This window comes from Pseudopipra pipra, chromosome W (genome assembly GCF_036250125.1).
Source record: "Pseudopipra pipra isolate bDixPip1 chromosome W, bDixPip1.hap1, whole genome shotgun sequence".
Classification (NCBI taxonomy): Eukaryota; Metazoa; Chordata; class Aves; order Passeriformes; family Pipridae; genus Pseudopipra; species Pseudopipra pipra.
In genome coordinates, this window is record NC_087580.1 from 30,638,159 (window position 1) to 30,658,022 (window position 19,864).

General features: G+C 56.1%; 2 protein-coding genes across 2 annotated transcripts in view; one reads left to right on the top strand and one right to left on the bottom strand.

Annotated features, from left to right (window-relative positions):
* Positions 1-19,864, top strand: part of LOC135405272 (zinc finger protein 501-like) — an 895,895-nt gene that overhangs the window by 23,610 nt on the left and 852,421 nt on the right. The window lies entirely within an intron of this gene.
* Positions 1,761-2,760, bottom strand: LOC135405405 (olfactory receptor 14A16-like). Its single transcript, XM_064640101.1, has one exon. The coding sequence runs from the start codon at positions 2,758-2,760 to the stop codon at positions 1,789-1,791; it is 972 nt and encodes a 323-aa protein (XP_064496171.1). The 3' UTR covers positions 1,761-1,788.

The window sequence follows — 19,864 nt, forward strand, 5'->3', positions numbered from 1 at the left end:
AGGAGCCATTGTGACACTGCAGGGCCTCATGGAACCAAAGGAACCCTGAGAGTTTTTGGTACCTTGTGGAATAAAGGGACTGTTTCTGGCAGGAAGCTCTGATAATACCTAAACAATGGTCAGAGAATGCAAACAATGCACACTCTCTGTGATGAGTTACTGCTGCTGTCAAGGTGCTGTTTTTAATGTCGAATTATGCTAAACCCAAAATGCTTCATGAAACTTCAAACACACATCCTGCTTTCTGAAGCAGGATTTGATAGATAAGCTGCTCTCTGGCCTGCAAATATGTCTGGCAGTCAAACCCTTGATAACTATAAAAGCTCCGTCCAACTGTCATGGGGCAGATTCTTCCACAGACTTCCGTGAAGTGTGTGGAGCTTGTGCCATGAAGCAGGGACAGCTCTTCATGGTCACTGCCCAGGGGTTAAGTGAAAGAGAGAGAACTACCCCCTGTCCTTGTGGGGTGAGTTACCTCAATCTCTGCTTCAGGATTGTTTCTTTTTGTTGGCTTTGATCCAATACTTTAAGAGAATTAATTTGATAGACTGCACTGTCCTATTGTACACTATAGTACCAGGAGGTTTTTGCTTTTATACTGTGCAGGAAATAATTCTTTTTAAGGTCTTTCATCTATTCAATTGTGTGATCAATTTTCTGTTCATTTGTCATAATAAACAGTTCATTTTCTAGAAATATTTCTGATTTGCCATCACTGTAACCTGCAGGTCAAAGTGATTGAATCACACCTCTATAATTCCTTCAATCTAAACCAAAATCTTAGCCTGAGATTGTATCCAGCCACAGCCAGGGTCCTCTCTGAGAAGGAATTTAGAAAGCAAGGGGGTCCTTTCTGCCCCTCGTAGCTCAACGAGACGGCTTCTGCCATCAACTTTGTCTAAGCCTTCCACCCCCCCAGCCCCAAGCCGTGACACATGGGCATGTCTTGTGCATGCAGTGCAAACATGGACTCCTGAGCTGGTCATTTGCTGTCCCTCCTTGGAGGGAAGAACAAGCCCAATGGCCTGGGGTGAGAGGCCAGTGCTGGGAGCGGCGCTGGCTGTGCCAGGGCACTGCTGGGTGCCCCCACCCTGAGCACTGCCACCCTTGTGCTGGTCACTGCTGTTTTCCTCTGCAGGGCGTTGTGTTGGGCACATCCTGGAGAGCAAAGTGGAAAGCAGATGGAAGCTTTGAGGCCCTGGCCTGAGGAGATGCCCCTGCAGGATGGCAGTGCTGCTGCAGAGGTCAGCTCTGTGCCAGCAGTGCCCGTGGCTGTCCCTGCCTGCAGTCCCTGGACAGTCCTGCAGCAGGACTGGGACCGACTGCCAGAGCACTGAGGCCTCCAGGAACACAGGGCTCTGCAGGACAGTGTGGAAGGGAAGGGAGAGGAGGCCAGGCAGGAGAAGGGCTGCTGCTCCCTGGCAGTGCTGCTCTGCTGGGACTCTTTTCTGGCCCAGCTCTGCACAGAGGCACCGACCCTGCAGCTGCAGAGAAGTCAGAGAGGAAAGATGTCAGGCAAACAAGTCAAGGTAGAGTTCTTTATTTGGTTTGAGCACACAGTGAGTACAATTGCCAATTTGTACAGCCCGTGGGCCAGGCTAGAAAGGCAAACACTGAATTGAAAATGGTGTTTATATCTATATAAAGATATATATATATCTTTATATATATCTTTATAGATATAAAGATTTTTTGGTGTGAACCAATTCTCACAAAAATAACAGCCCAAGAGTAAAAAACAGAGAAGATATGGTGGGCCTTTAATGAAGTACATAAAAGGATTGGCCTTTAATGAGGTACATAACAAGCAGAAGAAGGAGAGTTTATTGCTTCTGAAAAACACCCAGTTATGATTTTCCTCAGGGCATCCTTGAGCTCCTGGTTCCTCAGGCTGTAGATGAGGGGGTTCAGTGTTGGAGACACCACTGAATACATGAGTGACACAATAAGATCTAGGGATGGGGAGGAGATGGAAGGGGGCTTCAGGTGGGCAAAGAATAAAGTGCTGATAAACAGGGAGACCACGGCCAGGTGAGGGAGGCACGTGGAAAAGGCTTTGTGCCGTCCCTGCTGAGAGGGGATCCTCAGCACAGCCCTGAAGATCTGCACATAGGAGAAAACAAAGAAAACAAAACCACCAAATATTAGACAGATACTAACCACAATAAGCCCAATTTCCCTGAGGTAGCCTGAGTGTGAGCAGGAGAGCTTGAGGATGTGTGGGATTTCACAGAAGAACTGGCCCAGGGCATTGCCCTGGCACAGGGGCAGGGAAAATGTATTGGCTGTGTGCAGCAGAGCAGTGAGAAACCCAGTGGCCCAGGCAGCTGCTGCCATGTGGGCACAAGCTCTGCTGCCCAGGAGGGTCCCGTAGTGCAGGGGTTTGCAGATGGCAACGTAGCGGTCGTAGCACATGATGGTGAGGAGGGAAAACTCTGCTGAGATGAAGAAGGCAAAGAAAAAGAGCTGTGCAGCACATCCCATGTAGGAGATGGTTGTGGTGTCCCAGAGGGAACTGTGCATGGCTTTGGGGACAGTGGTGCAGATGCAGCCCAGGTCTGTGAGGGAGAGGTTGAGCAGGAAGAAGTACCTGGGGGTGTGCAGGTGGTGGTCACAGGCTATGGCGCTGAGGATGAGGCCGTTGGCCAGGAGGGCAGCCAGGGAGATGGCCAGGAAGAGCCAGAAGTGCAGGAGCTGCAGCTCCCGCCTGTCTGCGAATGCCAGGAGGAGGAACTGGGGCACGGAGCTGCTGTTGGGCATTTGCTGCCTCTGGTTATTGTTTTCTGTTGAGGAGAAAAAAGGCAGAACTGAATTAGGCCAGGCTCAATCAGCAAAACATCTTGCAGGTCTCATAGCAATTCAACATTCAGGGCCTCTTTTCAGGAAGATCTCTCTGCATCCCTCTCCCGGAGCTCTGGGATTTGCTGGCTGAAGGGGGCACTGAGAGCAGGGACCCTGGAATGGGCTCCCGAGGAATCCGTCTTGCTGTGCAGTGAGAGGCAACTTGGAGCACAGGGTGACCTCCAATTAAATGCACTTGTGATGTATCAAAGTGTTTCCAGAACTGCTGGTCACAGTTTGGCCAAGGGCAGAACAGAGGGAGGGGATTTGGGGGACTTTGTGCTCCAAGTGAAATCTTGTGAGTCTTGAGAGGCAAAGGGGTGGTCTCTTGGTGCAGAGACAAGAGCTGGCCATCTTTCCCATTCACAGCTGCCCCTGGCTGGCAGCTTGGAGCTGAAGAGGGATGGCCTTAGGAATTCCCTGCAAAAAGAAACAAGGCACTTCTGGGAGCAGAGGAATCTCAGTTCAAAGAGCAGATTTACAGAATCCTTGCCTTTCCTCAGAGTGCTTGATTAAGATTTCATCTTTCTCCTTCCAGACTGCCACACACAGGGATCATTGCAGCTCCCAAGTACAGCTGCCCAGAGCATTTCCATGGATTTAGCACTGAGGAGTTTTCTCCATGGGGATCCTGTGCAGCACAGAGATCCTATGGCAGAGCTGTGCCCTTCTGGAGGGCACCTGCAGCCCTGCAGGACACCCAGACAAACAGCTGAAGACCCTGAAGGTGCCTGGAGGGCACTTGGGCACTTGGCTCCCACAGACACATCCCCACAGCAGCACCCAAAGGGGTTGTGTCTGGACAGGAATCTGCCACCCCCAAACCCCACAGTGGCTTAGAAAACCCACTGGTGAGAACAAGGAGAGCCCAGGCAGCAGGGGATGGCAGTGAAATGCCACAGTGCTGCTGCCAAGGGAGGAGGGACACCCAGAGACAGCTGGAAATCAGGGCCTTGTCCTTGCCTGGGTTCTGGCTGCTGCAGGGCAATGCACAGCCCAGCCCCCGTGGGCCTGAGGGCACAGGCTCTGCTTAGGCTGGGAAAGGAGCCCAGGGAGGAGCTGCTCAGGGAAGGGGTCTGTGCCACAGGGACAGCAGGGAGGGGCCCCCATCCCCCTGCCCAGCCCTTGTGGCAGCAGCTGCCTCTCCCTGCCTGCCTGTCTCTGGGTGAGGAGCTGTTCCTGCCAGCAGCCCCTGCCTGTGCCCAGCTCAGCTCCCTGCCAGTGCTGCCAGAGCCATCCCCAGCCCAGTGCCCAGGGGCAGCTCTGCCTGGGCAGGGGCTGTAGAGCAGATCCCAGACAGCCTGTGGTGGCTGGGAAGGGGGAGGTGTTCTGGGGGGATGTGCTTCCTGAGAAGGGCCCCTGGAAATGGAGGAGGTGGAGCTGAAGCTGTGAGGAGCCCTGAGCCTGCAGCTGAAGGGCCCTGCCCAGCCCTGCCCTGCCCTGAGGGGTCACTCCTTCCACCCACCCCTTCTCCCTGCAGGGCCGTGGCAGCTCCTTGGCCGGGCTGAGAGCTGCCCCTGGCAGGCAGCAGAGTCCCTGCCCCAGCACACAGAGCCCTGGGGGCAGGACCCTGCTCTGCACCACAGCCCTGGGCACCCCTGGCTGCACCCCCACCTTCCCACCCCACAGCCAGCCCTGCCACAGGGAACCTTCTGGCCCTGGGCCTCTGATGGGGCAGCAGCAAGTCCTGCTCTGCAGCAGCTTCTCCTGCTGCACCCCAGCAAATCCGGCAGAGCCATCCTGACAGCTCCTGCCACTGCTGCCATTTGGCAGCTGGCAGAGGCACTTGCAGGAACTCACCTGCACTGCTCTGCAGCCAGAGCCTGACCGTGGCAAAGGGCTGGCAAGGTTCCTGCCCTGAGCAGCTCTGCCCTGTCCTCCCACCCCAGGATCCCTTGAACCTCCTGCTCCCTTCTCCTCTCTGCCCTTGCTGCCTGCAGCTCCTGCCCTGCTCTGCCATATGGCCACTTCCCCTGCACTGCAGCAACTGGGAGAGTCCTGCTGAAAGATCCTAGAAGCTGTGGGATGTGTCAGCTTTAGGAGATGCCTCCAGGAAGGCAAGTTGAACTTTCCTACAGCCAGAGAATTCTTTCTTCAAATCCTGGGAAGGTTTCTCCTGTAGTGAGAGTTCAGTCATCTCCCAGCCCAGGCTGCCTCTCATCTCTCTGCCTTCTCTCCTGTGCCCTGGGTGCTGCAGGCAGTGCCTTCAGCCCTGCTGGGCTGTGCAGAGGAGCTGCTCACCAGCAGAGCTGTCTCTTTGAAGCTCTTCTTGGTTGCCAGGAGCTCCCTGTGTGCCAGGAGCCCGGTCCAGCTCAGCAGCACAGCAACAGCCCCAGGCATTTCATGACCCTCAGGGGGTTTGTCATTGTTTACATGAGACCAGTCCCTGAGAGTACATTCAAACAACTTCTAAGTAATCAAAGTGAGATTGAAACACTAAAGTTTCTTGTAGCTCTAATGAATCTCACTGAGGGACACAACTTAGAACGTGTCCCCAGATTCCAGTTAGAGCAGAGAAGTGCAGACAGTGATGACAAGGATGGACAAGCAAGGGAAAGGTGGCTCTGATGCTGAATAAACCTTGACTTGTTTTCTTAATCCAAAGGACCAAGCCCTGATCCCCAGCCCCTGGGAAGGCAGATCCTGTCCCTGCCTCATTCCTCAGGGCTCTTCCTGGGGCACTGGGATGTGGGATGTGCAATGCCAAGGGCAGGACCATGGGGTGGCACCTGCCAGGCTGCTGAGCAGGGACAAGGAGGCCATGAGGCCCCAGGGCTGCAAGGACCACTCCCCTCCTCCTGGCATCAGGAGCACAGACAGCAGCCATGGCCAAAGGCCTGCAGAAGGTGGCTCTGTCAGGGCCTTTCAGCTTCTCCCCATCCCTGTCTCCTCTCCAGCCCAGGCTGTCCTACGGTGTCCATGCCCTGCCCCTTTCCCTGCAGGCTGTCGTCATCCCCCCGGCTGCCCCACCTGGCTGGCACCTTCCTGCACTGACATCTCTGCGTCCTCCCTGGCTCTTCCTGCACACACAAAGCCTTGGGCTCATCCAGACTCCTTCTTTGTCACATATTGCACCACAACACTGACCTTGGAGGGAAATTTCTGACTTCTTGTCACCAGTCTAGGCCACCCCAGCTGCCCTTGGTGGCACTAGTTCTTTCTTAGGCTGTTTTCTGACAGGAAGAAAAGCTCCACCAACTCTGACACCCCCCTTCCAGACCTCTCAGGCTACTCCTCTACTGTCCTCAATCTTCACACCACTGACCCCTGAGTCCTCAGCCTCTATATATGGGTCATGTGCTTGAGGCCCGAAATTCCTTCCTGGGAGATCTCTGGGACCTCTCCAAGGTTTTGGAAGATGACAATAGAGTGCTCTGATCCCAGGAAACACAGAGGGACACTTTTTTCCAAGGGTTGTCTTGGCAGAATGAGGCACAATCTCTTTACACTTTTTGGCACAAGGGAGCTCTGAGCTCTGGGTACAGAGGGAGGTCCAAGTGCCAACCACTGGAGTGGGAGCTACAAATCATCAGGGCTTGTGTTCTTTGGAGGGCCAGACACTGGTGAGAGTGGTGTGTGTGTGCACATGGAAGGACTTGAAGGGCACAATGAACTGTCTCAAAACACTGTCAAAGCAGGAAAATCCCATAAGGCACCACAACACATAAGCCCTGGTGGCAAACAGGAAGGCCTTTAGTTCCAAGACCTAAACAGAGGTGAAGCTTTGGGGATTCTTTTCCCTGAGGTTTTAAAAAAATTAATTTGCCGAGTTTTCACTGTTGTTTTTGCCTTCCCCTCTTCCTTACAGGATGATGAGCAGGCAACTTTCTTCCTTTAGGGATTTGTAAATAGGGAAAGGAGACAGACCTATTTTTTACCCCTTGGTACACACAGGGGAAGTGTCTATCAAGCACTACTTCAATGAGCCCAGTTTAGCCCAGCTATTCTCTCATTATTTCCTTTCCTTGTTGCACCTTTCTTCCCTTTCCCACAAGGATGCTTGTTTGGCATCTATGGAAACTGCCAAAAGATTGGAAGAGGATCTTTTAGAGAGCCAGGTCGTGCCAGTCCACCTGCTAAGGAGGACAGACATTTAGGGCAGGAAGTAGAGCAAGCCTCTGTCAACTTGGGATTTATTTGATTGATTGGATAAATAAGAAGTGCTGTTCTCTGAAACTTCCACTGATTGCCCTGAGCAACACCCAGATTCAAGAGGCTGACAAAGCAAAGCCTCTGTTTTCCCAAGGACAGAGTTTCTCGTGCTTTCCCCCATGGCAGCACCCTCTCTGAAAGGCAAGGCCATCAGTAGATAACTGTGGGCATGCTTAGTATGACCTCCAATAATCCTTAGAGCATCTGTAGGGAGAGAAACTTCATGACAGATGAGATACATGGTAGAGTGGAAAAAGCAGTCTCTTTCCTGGTTTGGAAACTATCCCAGAGACTGCATTTTCCAGCCATGAGACTAGAAAATCCATTTTATTTGGAGCATATTTTGTAGGCTTCTTTCCTGTTTTATCCCTTCTCAGCCACCTGTGCCAGGGCAATATTGAGGAAGGAACTGAGTTTTAAAAAAGAGAAAATGCAAAAACTCATTTCAGGGAGTCAGTTCTTCTGGGCAGGGCCGTCTGACTATTGGTGTGTTTCCCTCCATGTCCTCAGCACCGGCACAGGGCACACAGAGGGAGGTCTCCACACTTTCCTGTAGGTGATTCCGTCAAAACTAATCCCCTCCCAGGGCATCACAAGATGATGCTAATCCACTCTTCCAAGTCAAAGGATACTTCTTTTCCCCCAGGGCAGAAAAGATGGAAACATGCTACTGGTGCAAGAGAGGGACAGCGGAGGCCCATCCTCTGCCATGGGGGCAGTGACCCAGACTCCCTGTTTGTCCTCTAGTCCCTCTGGGAGCCCTGAGGTTTCCTTCTGGTCCCCTCTGGCTCCCTGTGCTTGGAAAGCCTTCCAAATCCATTCTGGTGAGGGGAGGTGGTGATGCAGCAACAGCAGCCGCCTCGTGGGATGCCTGGACACCCCTGGGGAGGCAGAGCTGGGGCCACTCATTCTGTGCCCTGTCCTGGCTGGGTGCTGGGGGGACTGCCCTGAGGAGAGACCAAGGAGGCTTCTCCTGGGGAAAGCCTCAGCCAGAGCTCAACTTCCCAAACAAGGCTGGGGCTGGGGGTGTGCCAAGGGGGAAGTTGTCCTGCAGGCAGCAGGACAGGACAAGCAGGACGCAGTCTGCTCAGGGCACAGCACATGTGAAGGACACCATGTGTTTGGGCCCATTGTTGCTGCTTTATTAAATCACAGCTGCCTCCAACTGGCTCAGTGGGAACAGAAGAGCAGTGCTCGTAGTTTGAATTGAGGTTCTTGGTGAAAATTTGATGGCATCAGGATTCCAGTTCTCCTGCCTGTAGGAAGGACAGAGTTTCTTTTTTGTGATAAGATCTATGCCTGGAAAGCTCCCCAGGCAGCCACCAGGCCCCAACATGGCATCAGGGCAGTTGGCAGCAGTCCCCCCAACACCTGCCTCCCAGCCCACGCCAAGCCACCGCCTTACCCACAGCCCCAGAGCCCTGGATGCCACCATGGCTGTCCCTGACACCACCCTGCTCACCAGCTCAGGTGTCTCACACAGCGCCTGGGAGCCTGGGAATGTTGGAAGCTCTTCATGGATGTGGACATTGGTACCTGAAGAGCTTCTGGCCTGAATCGAGGGCTCGGTGTTGGTCGTAAAGCTGCCAGGATGCCGATGGTCTGTTCTGCCAGGCAAGAGACGACTTCACTGCTGTCTGTCTTCAAGGGCTGAAGGGCTGTGAGAAAAAAAACAGAGCCGAGATGAAACTCCAGACATCCCTCCAGCCCATGTTCCCCACTCACCGCTGCAGATCTCATCCAGTTGCTCTGTGCTTCGGTTCCTCAGGTGCCCATTTTCCAGCTCCAGGGGGACAGGGCCAGTCAAACCACGGCAACTTGGCAGAGACATCTTCAACTGCTTCTGCTTCCTCAGCACCGCTGAGCCCAGGTGGTCTCTGAAGAGGCAGATGGAGAAATCCTGCATGTCGCTGCTCTCCTGGGAGGAAGGAGGAAAGGTGAGCTTTGGAAACAGCAGCCCCCTGCCCACAGTGAAGGGGGGTGGGGATGGTGGCTGAGGGAGATGCCCTGGGCTCAGATTCCAGAGCAGGGACAAGTTGCACTGGGCTGCAAGGCCCAGAAGCCACCAGAGCCCAGGGGAGCAGAGCCTGCTGCCAGAGCTGCTGACAGGGCTGGGCTGCAGGGGAATTCTCACAGCCCACTGCCCATCTCAGGGCTCACAAACCCACATCAGCCTTACCATGTTGAGGAAGCATGAGAGGTTCTCCACCAGATCCTCAGTGACTGGGCAGGCCTTTTTCTTCTCCAGGTTTGGACACATCAGGTTTTTAGAGACCATCACAATCTCTATCCAGGAGTCTTCACTGCCAAGAGACAGGAGCTCCATCATGTTTGGCACCAGGAGCTCCAGTTTTCCTGAGCAGTGGGACCAGTGCACTCCACAGAGACATCTTCAATTGCTTGTTGTTCCTCAGCACTGCTGAGCCCAGGTAGTCTCTGAAGAGGCAGATAAAGGCCTCTCGCATGTTGTTGCTCTCCTGGGAGGAAGGAGGAAAGGTGAGCTTTGGAAACAGCGGCCCCCTGCCCACAGTGAAAGGGGATGGTGGCTGAGGGAGATGCCCTGGGCTCCGATTCCAGAGCAGGGACAAGTTGCACTGGGCTGCAAGGCCCAGAAGCCACCAGAGCCCAGGGAAGCAGAGCCTGCTGCCAGAGCTGCTGCCAGGGCTGGGTGCAGGGCAGCTCTCACTGCCCAGTGCCCATCTCAGGGCTCACAAATCCACATCAGCCTTACCATGTCAAAGAAGTGCGAGAGGTTCTCCACTAGATACTCATCGGTGGGGCTGGCCTTTTTCTTCTCCGGGGTTGGACACATCAGGTTTTTAGGGACCATCACATCCTCTGTCCAGGAGTCTTCACTGCCAACCCACAGGAGCTCCATCATGTGTGGCACCAGGAACTCCAGTTTTCCTGCCTGTATGAAGGACAGAGTTTCTTTTCTGTGTTAAGATCTATGCCTGGAAAGCTCCCCAGGCAGCCACCAGGCCCCAACATGGCATCAGGGCAGTTGGCAGCAGTCCCCCCAACACCTGCCTCCCAGCCCACGCCAAGCCACTGTCTTACCCACAGCCCCAGAGCCCTGGATGCCACCATGGCTGTCCCTGACACCACCCTGCTCACCAGCTCAGGTGTCTCACACAGCGCCTGGGAGCCTGGGAATGTTGGAAGGTCCTCATGGGTGTGGACGTCGGCGCCAGAAGAGCAGTGCTTCTGGCCTGAATCGAGGGCTCGGCGTTGGTCCTAAAGCCTCCAGGATGCTGATGGTCTGTTTTGCCAGGCAGGAGACGAATACATTGCTGTCTGTCTTCAAGGGCTGAAGAGCTGTGAGCAAAAGAAACGGAGCTGAGATGAAGCCCTGTGTCTGCAGAGACCTCCAGACGTCCCCTCCAGCCCATGTTCCCCACTCACCGCTGCAGATCTCATCCAGTTGCTCTTGGCTTCGGTTCCTCAGGTGCCGCGTGGCCACCCCTAGGCACAAAGCTTTGTCAGCCCCTGCTCCCCAGCGGGCTCCCAGCAGCGCGGCCCCTGGCCCTGCCCTCCTCCCCCTCAGCCGGGATGAGCCCAGGAAGCACCAGGAGCTCAGGGGGGTGGAACTCAGCCCAGTGGCCACCAAGCCCAGCCACGTGGGCAGGGGTGGCAGAGGGAGGCCCAGGCCCAGCCTGCGGCAGCCGGGGCTCAGGCAGCCCCAGGGCTGGGCCTGGCTGTGGCTGCAGGAGCAGGGACAGGGGCCAGCTTGCCCAAAGAGGGACCCCGGGGGCTGGGGCTCACCGATGAACCTGATGGCCGCCTCTCGCACACTGGCCTCAGGGTCCTTGAGGTAGCTCAGGCCCTGACGCAGGTACTCTTCAGCCCTGCTCCTGTCCTTCCCCACCTGGAGAGAGCACAGGGACACGGGCATGGCACAGAGCCCCCCCGCTGGCTGCAGCAGTCCCTCCTGCCAGCACTCAGTGTTGCCCAGAGCCCTCTCTCCCGCTGGCTGCAGGGAAGGGAGAGGGGCCTGCAGAGGAGCCCCTGGGGCTCTGTTCTTGGAGGGCACACACTGGGCTGCAGCTCCAGCCTCTGGGCTCTGGGCCCACACAGTGGGCTCTGCCTGTGGGCTAAGCCTCACCCAACCTGCACCCTGGCACTTGGCCTTACCAAGCACTCGCTAATCCTCCACATCTGCTGCTTCTTCACCAGCTCTTTCAGCTCCCTCCACTTGAGCAGCTTTGTTGCAGCAAGGAGCGCTTCCTGGGCGGCCTGCATGGAAGCAGAAGGGGTGAGGTAGCAGCAGGGCTGGCAAAGGAGAGTTCTTGGCTTTCTTGCTGGGGAGATTCTGCCCTCAGGATTTGGGACATGCCCTCACCAAAGTGTCTAGGGGACGTGTGAGGACAGCCCTGCAGGACAGGGCCTGAAGCTGGACGCCCTGTCTTTGGACACATGCCAGGGACAGCAGAAAAGCCTGTGGGGATGTGCCTGTTCAGGCTTTGGTGGTCACAGGCTGCTGACGAGCCCTACTAGAGCCCTAGGGCAGCTGTTGGAAATGGCTGTGCCAGCTTCTCCATCCCTGCTGGCGCTGGCTCTGCAGGGACCTTTCCCACGGCTTGTGCTGGGCCACAGCTGCCCACTGCCAGCAGCCCTTGCCCTGCTGCCTGGGCCCCACAGGGCGGGCCTGCCCACCTCTCTCTGTGCCAGTGCTCAGCCTTCCAATGTGTACCTTGGCCACGCTCGGGGACTGGTCACTTGTGCGAATGAGCAGCGGGACCAGTGCACTCCACAGAGACGTCTTCAATTGCTTGTTGTTCCTCAGCACTGCTGAGCCCAGGTAGTCTCTGAAGAGGCAGATAAAGGCCTCTCGCATGTCGCTGCTCTCCTGGGAGGAAGGAGGAAAGGTGAGCTTTGGAAACAGCGGCCCCCTGCCCACAGTGAAAGGGGGGTGGGTATGGTGACTGAGGGAGATGCCCTGGGCTCAGATTCCAGAGCAGGGACAAGTTGCACTGGGCTGCAAAGCCCAGAAGCCACCAGAGCCCAGGGGAGCAGAGCCTGCTGCCAGAGCTGCTGACAGGGTTGGGTGCAGGGCAGCTCTCACTGCCCAGTGCCCATCTCAGGGCTCACGCTCCCACATGAACCTTACCATGTCAAAGAAGCGCGGCAGGTTCTCCACCAAATACTCATCCATGGGGCTGGCCTTTTTCTTCTCCAGGTTTTGATTTATCAGTCTTTTCAGGATCATAACGACCTTTGTCTTGAGGTCTTCTCTGCCAACCCACAGGAGCTCCATCATGTGTGGCACCAGGAACTCCAGTTTTCCTGCCTGTATGAAGGACAGAGTTTCTTTTCTGTGATAAGGTCCATGCCTGGAAAGCTCCCCAGGCAGCCATCAGGCCCTAACATGTCATCAAGGCAGCTGGCAGCACTTCCTCTAACACCTGCCTCCCAGCCCACGCCAAGCCACTGCCTTACCCACAGCCCCAGAGCCCTGGATGCCACCATGGCTGTCCCTGACGCCACCCTGCTCACCAGCTCAGGTGTCTCGCACAGCACGATGAGGCCGTCGAGCACCTGGGAGGCTGGGAGGGTTGGAAGCTCCTCATCGATATCAAAGTTGTCATTCTGAAGGTATTCAAATTCTTCGTCCTTGTCCTCCCACTCAAACTTCATGCTAGTGCCACTGGGCAATGGCTGTAGAAGCAAGCACAGTAGTGAGAGCCTGGCAGAGTCTGCAGGGCTCGTGGCAGGGGATCAAGTCCTTTTCTGGTAACTCACAGCCAAGTCAGAGGTGGAGCTGCTTTCTGAAGAAGAAGCGCTGAGACTGCAGGGCCACCAGTCGACCCAGAGCATGACAGCGAATGGCCATAATATCTTGTCTCCAATCTTGGGCTCTGAGAAGATGCTCTGCCACATTTGCATGGCCACACTGCAAGGCAGAGCTCTGTGTCAGCAGGGCGGCCTGGAGTGCAGCGTGGCCGGGCCAGCCCAGGTGCCTGGGGCCCTGCCTGGGCAGGCAGCAGGGCACTGAGCTGGTGTTCCCCTCTAGGCTGGGAGCAGCAGGGTGGCTCTGGGCTGGCTGGGCCAGCTTTGTCTGCTGCAGGCCTGGGCAACCTAGCAGGGCTGGAAAGCTTGGTGGGATGGAGAACCCCTCTCCTCAGGGCTGTCCTCCATCATTCCTTGGCTCTGGGAGCCAGAGAGTCTCAGGTTCCATCTCCCCACAGCCAACAAACCCTCAGGCTTTTCAGGGCCAGTACCTGTCTCCTTGTGGAGCGATGCTCAACAGTGTGGCGACTACCTTCCTTGGGAAAAACTCTGCTAGCAGCAGAAGCAGGGAGTGGAAGCACTCCTGCACACGTTCACACTTCACACCTGGCAGTCTTTCATGCAGGAAGCTCAAAATCTTTGGCACCTGAAGGGGACAGAGGTGAGGAGAGTGCTGCCACGGTAGTGCAGCCTCAGCTGCCCTTTCCATGCCACTCTGCTGCCTTCAGGTGCCTTCAGGTGCCTGAGACACCTGGGTTTGGCAGGGAGGGATGGAGAGAGGAACAAGGCCTTCTAGGGCTGAAGGGCAGGGCAATCCAGCCACAGGCCACTTACATCCGTCAGGAAGAAGCACGGGTCATCCGTGGCCAGCCACAAAATCTCTTCTGCTATGATCCTGCGCCCTCTGTAAAGGTTCCACCCAAATGGTTCAACCCATGGACGAGGCTCTCCAGGTATCCATTGATAATTCTGGGCATCTTTCTGCTCCAGGGTTTCAAGGACGATGTGTGTCCTCTCTGAGCGTGTGAGGTATCTTTCGAAGGGCTGCGGCAGGAAGGAGGAGAGCAAAGATGTCACCCCAAGGCCCCTGCTGGTGCTGCTCAGATGGGCAGCGAGAGCAGCCCTGGCCACAGGTGCCCAGCAGTGCTGGCAGCAGTGCCCACAGTCACTGTGTAGGGGAGGACGAGAGCAGAGGGTCCTTAGGCTGAGACAGGAGGGCTGGGCTCATGCTCACGGGGTGCTGGCCCTGCACAGGACCAGGGCTCACTGCTGGGCAGGAGAGCTGCAGCTGCTGCTGGGACACCAGCAGAGTGCCGCCCTCAGACAGTCCCTGCTTGGGGACAGCAGGAACCCTCTCATCAGGGACACTGAGGCCCTGTCAGCCCCACCGATTCCGGGTGCCTTTGGCTCACAGGAGTGCCCTGCCGATGGCACGGACAAGAGTCTCAGCAACGGGGGAGCTCATTACCTTGATACCGCACTTTCTTCCGAGAGTCTTGCAGAAGCGGGTGATTTCACCTTCCACGTGGCGTGCGTATCGTTTGCCCCTTAGCCTGGTCCTGCCTAAAGAGCAGGGCAGATGTGCAAGTCAGGGAGAGCAGCTTTGCCATCAGGCTTTCCAAAGCAGCCCGAGATCTGCTTGGGAGATGGCAGGCCAGAAGGAGATTGTGGAGGGAGGGGGTCAGAGTGGGCTCCACAAACAGGCAGGGTTGAAGATAGTGAAAGGAGCGGGGAAGGAGAGCAGCAGAGAACAGGGGCAAGACTTGAGGAGAGCACTCCACTTGTACAGCAAAAGAGAGCTGGGATGCTACGGGGAGCAGTTGGAGGGGCAAAGGTGGTCAAGCAGAGAAGCAGAGCTGGGAGGTGATGTCTGTGTGCAGAGGGACAAAGGCCACCACAATGCCCCTGAGCTTTTTGCTTACAGATGAATTCGCTGAGGTGCCGAACAGTTGCCCGACGTCCTGAGAATGGTTGAAGGAGGACAAATCCCAACAGCTGTCCAAGGAATGGGATCTCGATGACAGTGGACTTCTTTTTGTTTCAGGAGGTCCCATGGGAGGGAGGGAGGGAGGAAGAAGAGCAGCAGGGTTGAGGGCAGGCAGCTGGTGCCAGGGCCCCATACCTGAGAGTGTGCCCAGGGCTGAATCCCTGGGGAGTGCAGGCTTTGCAGGACCCTGTGGCCCTGTCTCCTGGAGCCCTCAGCTGGGCAGCAGCCCTGGCAGGGAGAGCGGCAGGGCAGGGGCACAGCCTGGCTGGAGGCTTCCTGGGCCTTACCTGCCGTTGGGAATAGCTGTCCAACCATCTGCACAGCGTGTAAATCCTCTCCATGGCTTCTTCCCACACGGTGACAATATCATATCTGGCAAAGTCCACCAGCACCTGAGCAAAGAGAAGCTGCTGGTGAGACCCCGGAGCAGACACCCGCTCCAGCAGCAGCAGCAGCAGCAGCAGCAGCACCACGGCTTGGCTCCTGGGTGGGACTTGCACTGTCCCTCAAGGCTTCCTCTGAGCCCCAGCAAAGCCTGGAGCAGGGCTCCTGCCCCTGGGCTCCCTTGTGGGCCAGGCAGGAAGGCAGGTGCCACTCTCTGTGCTCCAGAAGAGCCTGGTGACACAGGAGGGGGGCACTGTCCCCACAGCGTGCTCTGCCACCGTGGCACTTGTCTGGAGACCACCCACCCAGGAGTGGGCAACCCCTCCCCCACAGGGTGAGGAACAGCCCCGGGACTGCCACTCTTTGCACAGGCCAGACCTGCAAGATGTTCTGCAGCTCCTCGCCCACTCTGGAGGGAGGAGTGTTCCGCATGATTGCCGTCAGCATGGGGTCCAGGGCTTGCAGGGTCTGCAAGGAGGACAGAGAGCGCTGGCAGTGATTCTTCACCCCCAGGAGATGCATCTGAGCTCCCAGTGCCAGGAAGGAGAGCCACCCACGCTGCCCAGGAGAGACCTAAAAGCAGGCAGTCTACTGTGAGCAGACAGCAGATGCCACAGGCCTTTGCATTCCAGCGGAGAGAGATCAGGGAGCAGAGAGAATAAAAACTGGAAGGAGAAAACAGGAGGTGCCTTTTTCTCCCTGAGGCCTGGTGCGCAAACCACACTCTTATGTTTCTCGGGTTCTGTCCTTCTAAATAAACTTTCTGCATTCTTTCCACTGCCTTGGCATTTCTGGGGATCCCTGCGTATCTTACGTGACACGCAGGATGGCCAGAGAGCAGCCCAGAGGGACTGGTGGCTCCTGGAGCTCAACCAGCGCTTACCTGATTCCTGCGCTCATATCCATCCCATACATAGGTGTCCCATTTAGGAAGGAAGAGGACAGCTCTGAAGCAGGCTTCTAGGAGCCTTCTCGTTTTGCCCTCCAGCACCTCGTTCACCGTGCTGCAAAGAGGAAGGGCCCAACTGGACAATGGTGCCGGGGGAAGCGCCTCCAGGCCTTGTGCAGGGGGCGGCAGTCCTCTGGGGAAGGGGTCCCTGGCAGTGATGAGCAGGTACCTCAGTCTTTCAATGGCAAAGAGGGCGAGCTTCCGCACTTCTGTGTGCTTCATCTCCCGCTCGCGGAGGTTCATCTGCTGGATCAGATCCCTTTTGCGGTCGTCCTCGGCACGCTCGTTGATACAGGACTCAGCGTCCAGCAGCATCTGCAGAGCACAACGCAGCTGGGACCCGGCAGCTGCCAGCACCCAGTGCCACCAGAGCCTAGCCCTCACAGGGTGCCAGTGCCAGGGGCCTTGCCCCCTTCCCCAGAGCACCGAGTGTCCCCTCACCTGAATCCTCTCGACCACTTCATATCTGCGGCAGAAGTGGACCAAGCGCTGGGATGAGCCACTGCCGGTGGTGCTTCTGCACAGGCACACGACTTTCTGAAGAAAGCTGGTCTTGTGGACCAGATTCTGGCAGCCGGAGGACAGAGAGACAAACAGGGAGCATGAGAGGGGGGAAACGTGGCCAGCGAGACTGGAGCCCTGAGGGGCAGTGGCTGCGGGAGCAGCAGCTCTGCCCAGCCAGCACCCCTCCAGCAGCCCAGCAGCAGAGCCCCTGCCTTAGATGCTGGCACAGCTGCCGTCCAACTGGCCACGCTTACCTCTTTGGGGCTGTCAAGGGCCTGGATGGAGTCCACCACTTCCTGTTCTTCTCTGGACAGGGGGAACAAGCTGACATCTAAGAGAGGGATAGAGCAGGGAGGATCATTGCAGGATGCGCTGCAGAGCCTCAGCCCTGCCCAGTCCCCTCACTCACCCGTCCCTGTCTGTGGTGGGTTCACCAGGATCCACTGGGAGAGTTCTGCTGCAGACCAGCTTTTCTGGGCAGCAGCCTCCTCCTCCCAGGCCACCTCATGGGGCTCTTCTGGAGAGCCGCTTTTCTGGGCAGCACCCTCCTCCGCCCAGGCCACCCTGGGCTTGCTGGGGGGTGTCTGCTCCATCCTACTAGAAAACTACTAGAAGTAGTAGAAGTAGTTTTCTAGAAAACTACTAGAAGTAGGGAAAGGGGAAGCGGGAAGCTTCGCGGAAAAACAGTCGCACTACGGGTCAACAGGGAAAGCCTGGAGCTGTGCTCAGAAGATCCTCGCCAGCTCCGTGCTCCCGTCCTGTCGCGTCGCTGTCCTGCCGGACAATGGTGCTGGCACTGGGGCTGTGCTGACCATGTGTGCTGTGCTGGGATGTCACAAAGGGCCCCCCTGTGACACACCACCTGACGCCTAGCAGTGTTCCAGAGCTCGTGGATGTGGAACCAGCCCCTAGCAACGGGCCCCAACGATGCAGAAAATTATGCTATGTTGGCCCCAAAACCCCAAAGCCCACACATGCTTATTTGTAGACACACTGTTCCAAAAAAATAAAGGAGCATTGGAGGCATAACATTGGGTGCTAGTGTTATTTTTTGTAAAAGAACAAAAGACTAGGCCCTCCCCAGGAAAAAAGCTGTCAGCAAAAGCTGTGCGATGCAGCACTGGATTGCACCTGTAGACCAAAAAGACTGCAGTCTTTTACCCAGCAACAAATGCCAAACAACACACACTAATGGAGGTGATAAGTCTCCCTGAAGAGGAGCTGTTCTTCTTTCTTTCCTAACTCTGCAGCTTTCTAGGTTGTCTTGGCTCAGTGCATCCTCCCACAAGACAATGGATATTTTGGATAGAGAGGCTGACGAGCCCTACTGGAGCCCTAGGGCAGCTGTTGGAAATGGCCGTGCCAGCTTCTCCGTCCCTGCTGGCGCTGGCTCTGCAGGGACCTTTCCCACGGCTTGTGCTGGGCCACGGCTGCCCACTGCCAGCAGCCCTTGCCCTGCTGCCTGGGCCCCACAGGGCGGGCCAGCCCACCTCTCTCTGTGCCAGTGCTCAGCCTTCCAGTGTGTACCTTGGCCACGCTCGGGGACTGGTCACTTGTGTGAATGAGCAGCGGGACCAGTGCACTCCACAGAGACGTCTTCAATTGCTTGTTGTTCCTCAGCACTGCTGAGCCCAGGTAGTCTCTGAAGAGGCAGATAAAGGCCTCTCGCATGTCGCTGCTCTCCTGGGAGGAAGGAGGAAAGGTGAGCTTTGGAAACAGCGGCCCCCTGCCCACAGTGAAAGGGGATGGGGATGGTGGCTGAGGGAGATGCCCTGGGCTCAGATTCCAGAACAGGGACAAGTTGCACTGGGCTGCAAGGCCCAGAAGCCACCAGAGCCCAGGGGAGCAGAGCCTGCTGCCAGAGCTGCTGACAGGGCTGGGCTGCAGGGGAATTCTCACAGTACAGTGCCCATCTCAGGGCTCACACTCCCACATCAGCCTTACCATGTCAAAGAAGCGTGGCAGGTTCTCCACCAGCTCAAATGGCCCTGGTGAGGGAGCGCTGCCATGGTGGGCACAGAACCCCAGAGTGATGGAATCCCAAAAGAGTTTGGGTTGGAAGGGACCTTTCGAGGCCATCTGGTCCAACCTCCCTGCCATGGGCAGGGACATCTGCCACCAGACCAGTTTGTTCCAGGCATCAGCCCGAATGGGGGACATGGGCCAGTGCCCACTGCCAGCAGCAGGAATCCGGGCAGGGTGAGGATTCCTCGCTTGGCTTTGGGCTCTCCGACGGCCCAGGGGAATGCCATGAGGATGGGAAGCAAAGCCTGGAGCGCTTAGAGGTCCAAAGCCTTAAACATCAGCCCCTCCAGCTCCCAAACCTTCTCCCAGATCCCTTTGGCTGCAGCAGGAAGGGCAGCAGGAGGTTTCCTGCCTGCTGTGGGGGCAGCGCTGCAGGGGTCGCTCACGTCAGACCCCCCTCTCTGCTGGGGACAGCTTTGCTCTTGGGGACACCGCTCTGCCCCAGCCCAGGGACACCAGCACTGCCCAGGGCCGGCACCTTCCCAAGTGGGACCCCTCTGGGCACAGGTCCCCCCACCCCCAGGGACCCCTGCCTTTATAAAAACATCTATAAAACGTATTTACATTGTATGGGCCTGTAAAACAACAACAATCTATGAAATGCATTTACAGAACAACAATAAAGCAACAACATATAAACCATATATGGAATGTATTTACATGAGTAGAATCTTTAGAAAAGCAAAAATCAGCAACACTCTATAAACCTTATTTAGAGAACAACAACAAAAGAGCAGCACATCAAATGTATGCACAGGAGATTCATATCCCTGTCCAATCTGTCTGCCAGTCTGGAAGAAAAGCCAGGACAGAGCCTGGCTGGGGATGGGAGCTGGATCTGGCAGGATGCTGCGGGGTCTGTGGAGCTGGGAGGGATCTGTGGGGCTGGGGGTGTCTGTGGAGCTTTTTTAGTTTACAGTTAGGTATTTATCTTTGTTTAAGAAATGGATACTTTTCCCTGGCATAATTGATACAGAAAAAAACTCTATCCCAAGCAAATTATCCAAAAACATTCATAAGGTATTGTGCATAAAAGCTGGGAAATAACCCTTGGAGTAATCTGAAGCTGGAGACTGATGTGGGCTATTCCAAACACAACATCTGGCGTGCAAGGTAGACAAAAGAGAAAAGCTGACAAGGTCCAGCAAGAGCTGGTGAGCCATGGGCTACTTGCTGCCTAGGTGTGAAGAGCAATAAAAGCCTCCAGACAAGGGGAGTTGATTTCACATGAGCTGTCATTGACAGAAGGGGAAACTTTTTCAGTCAGAACAACAGGTCACCAGAAACAAAGA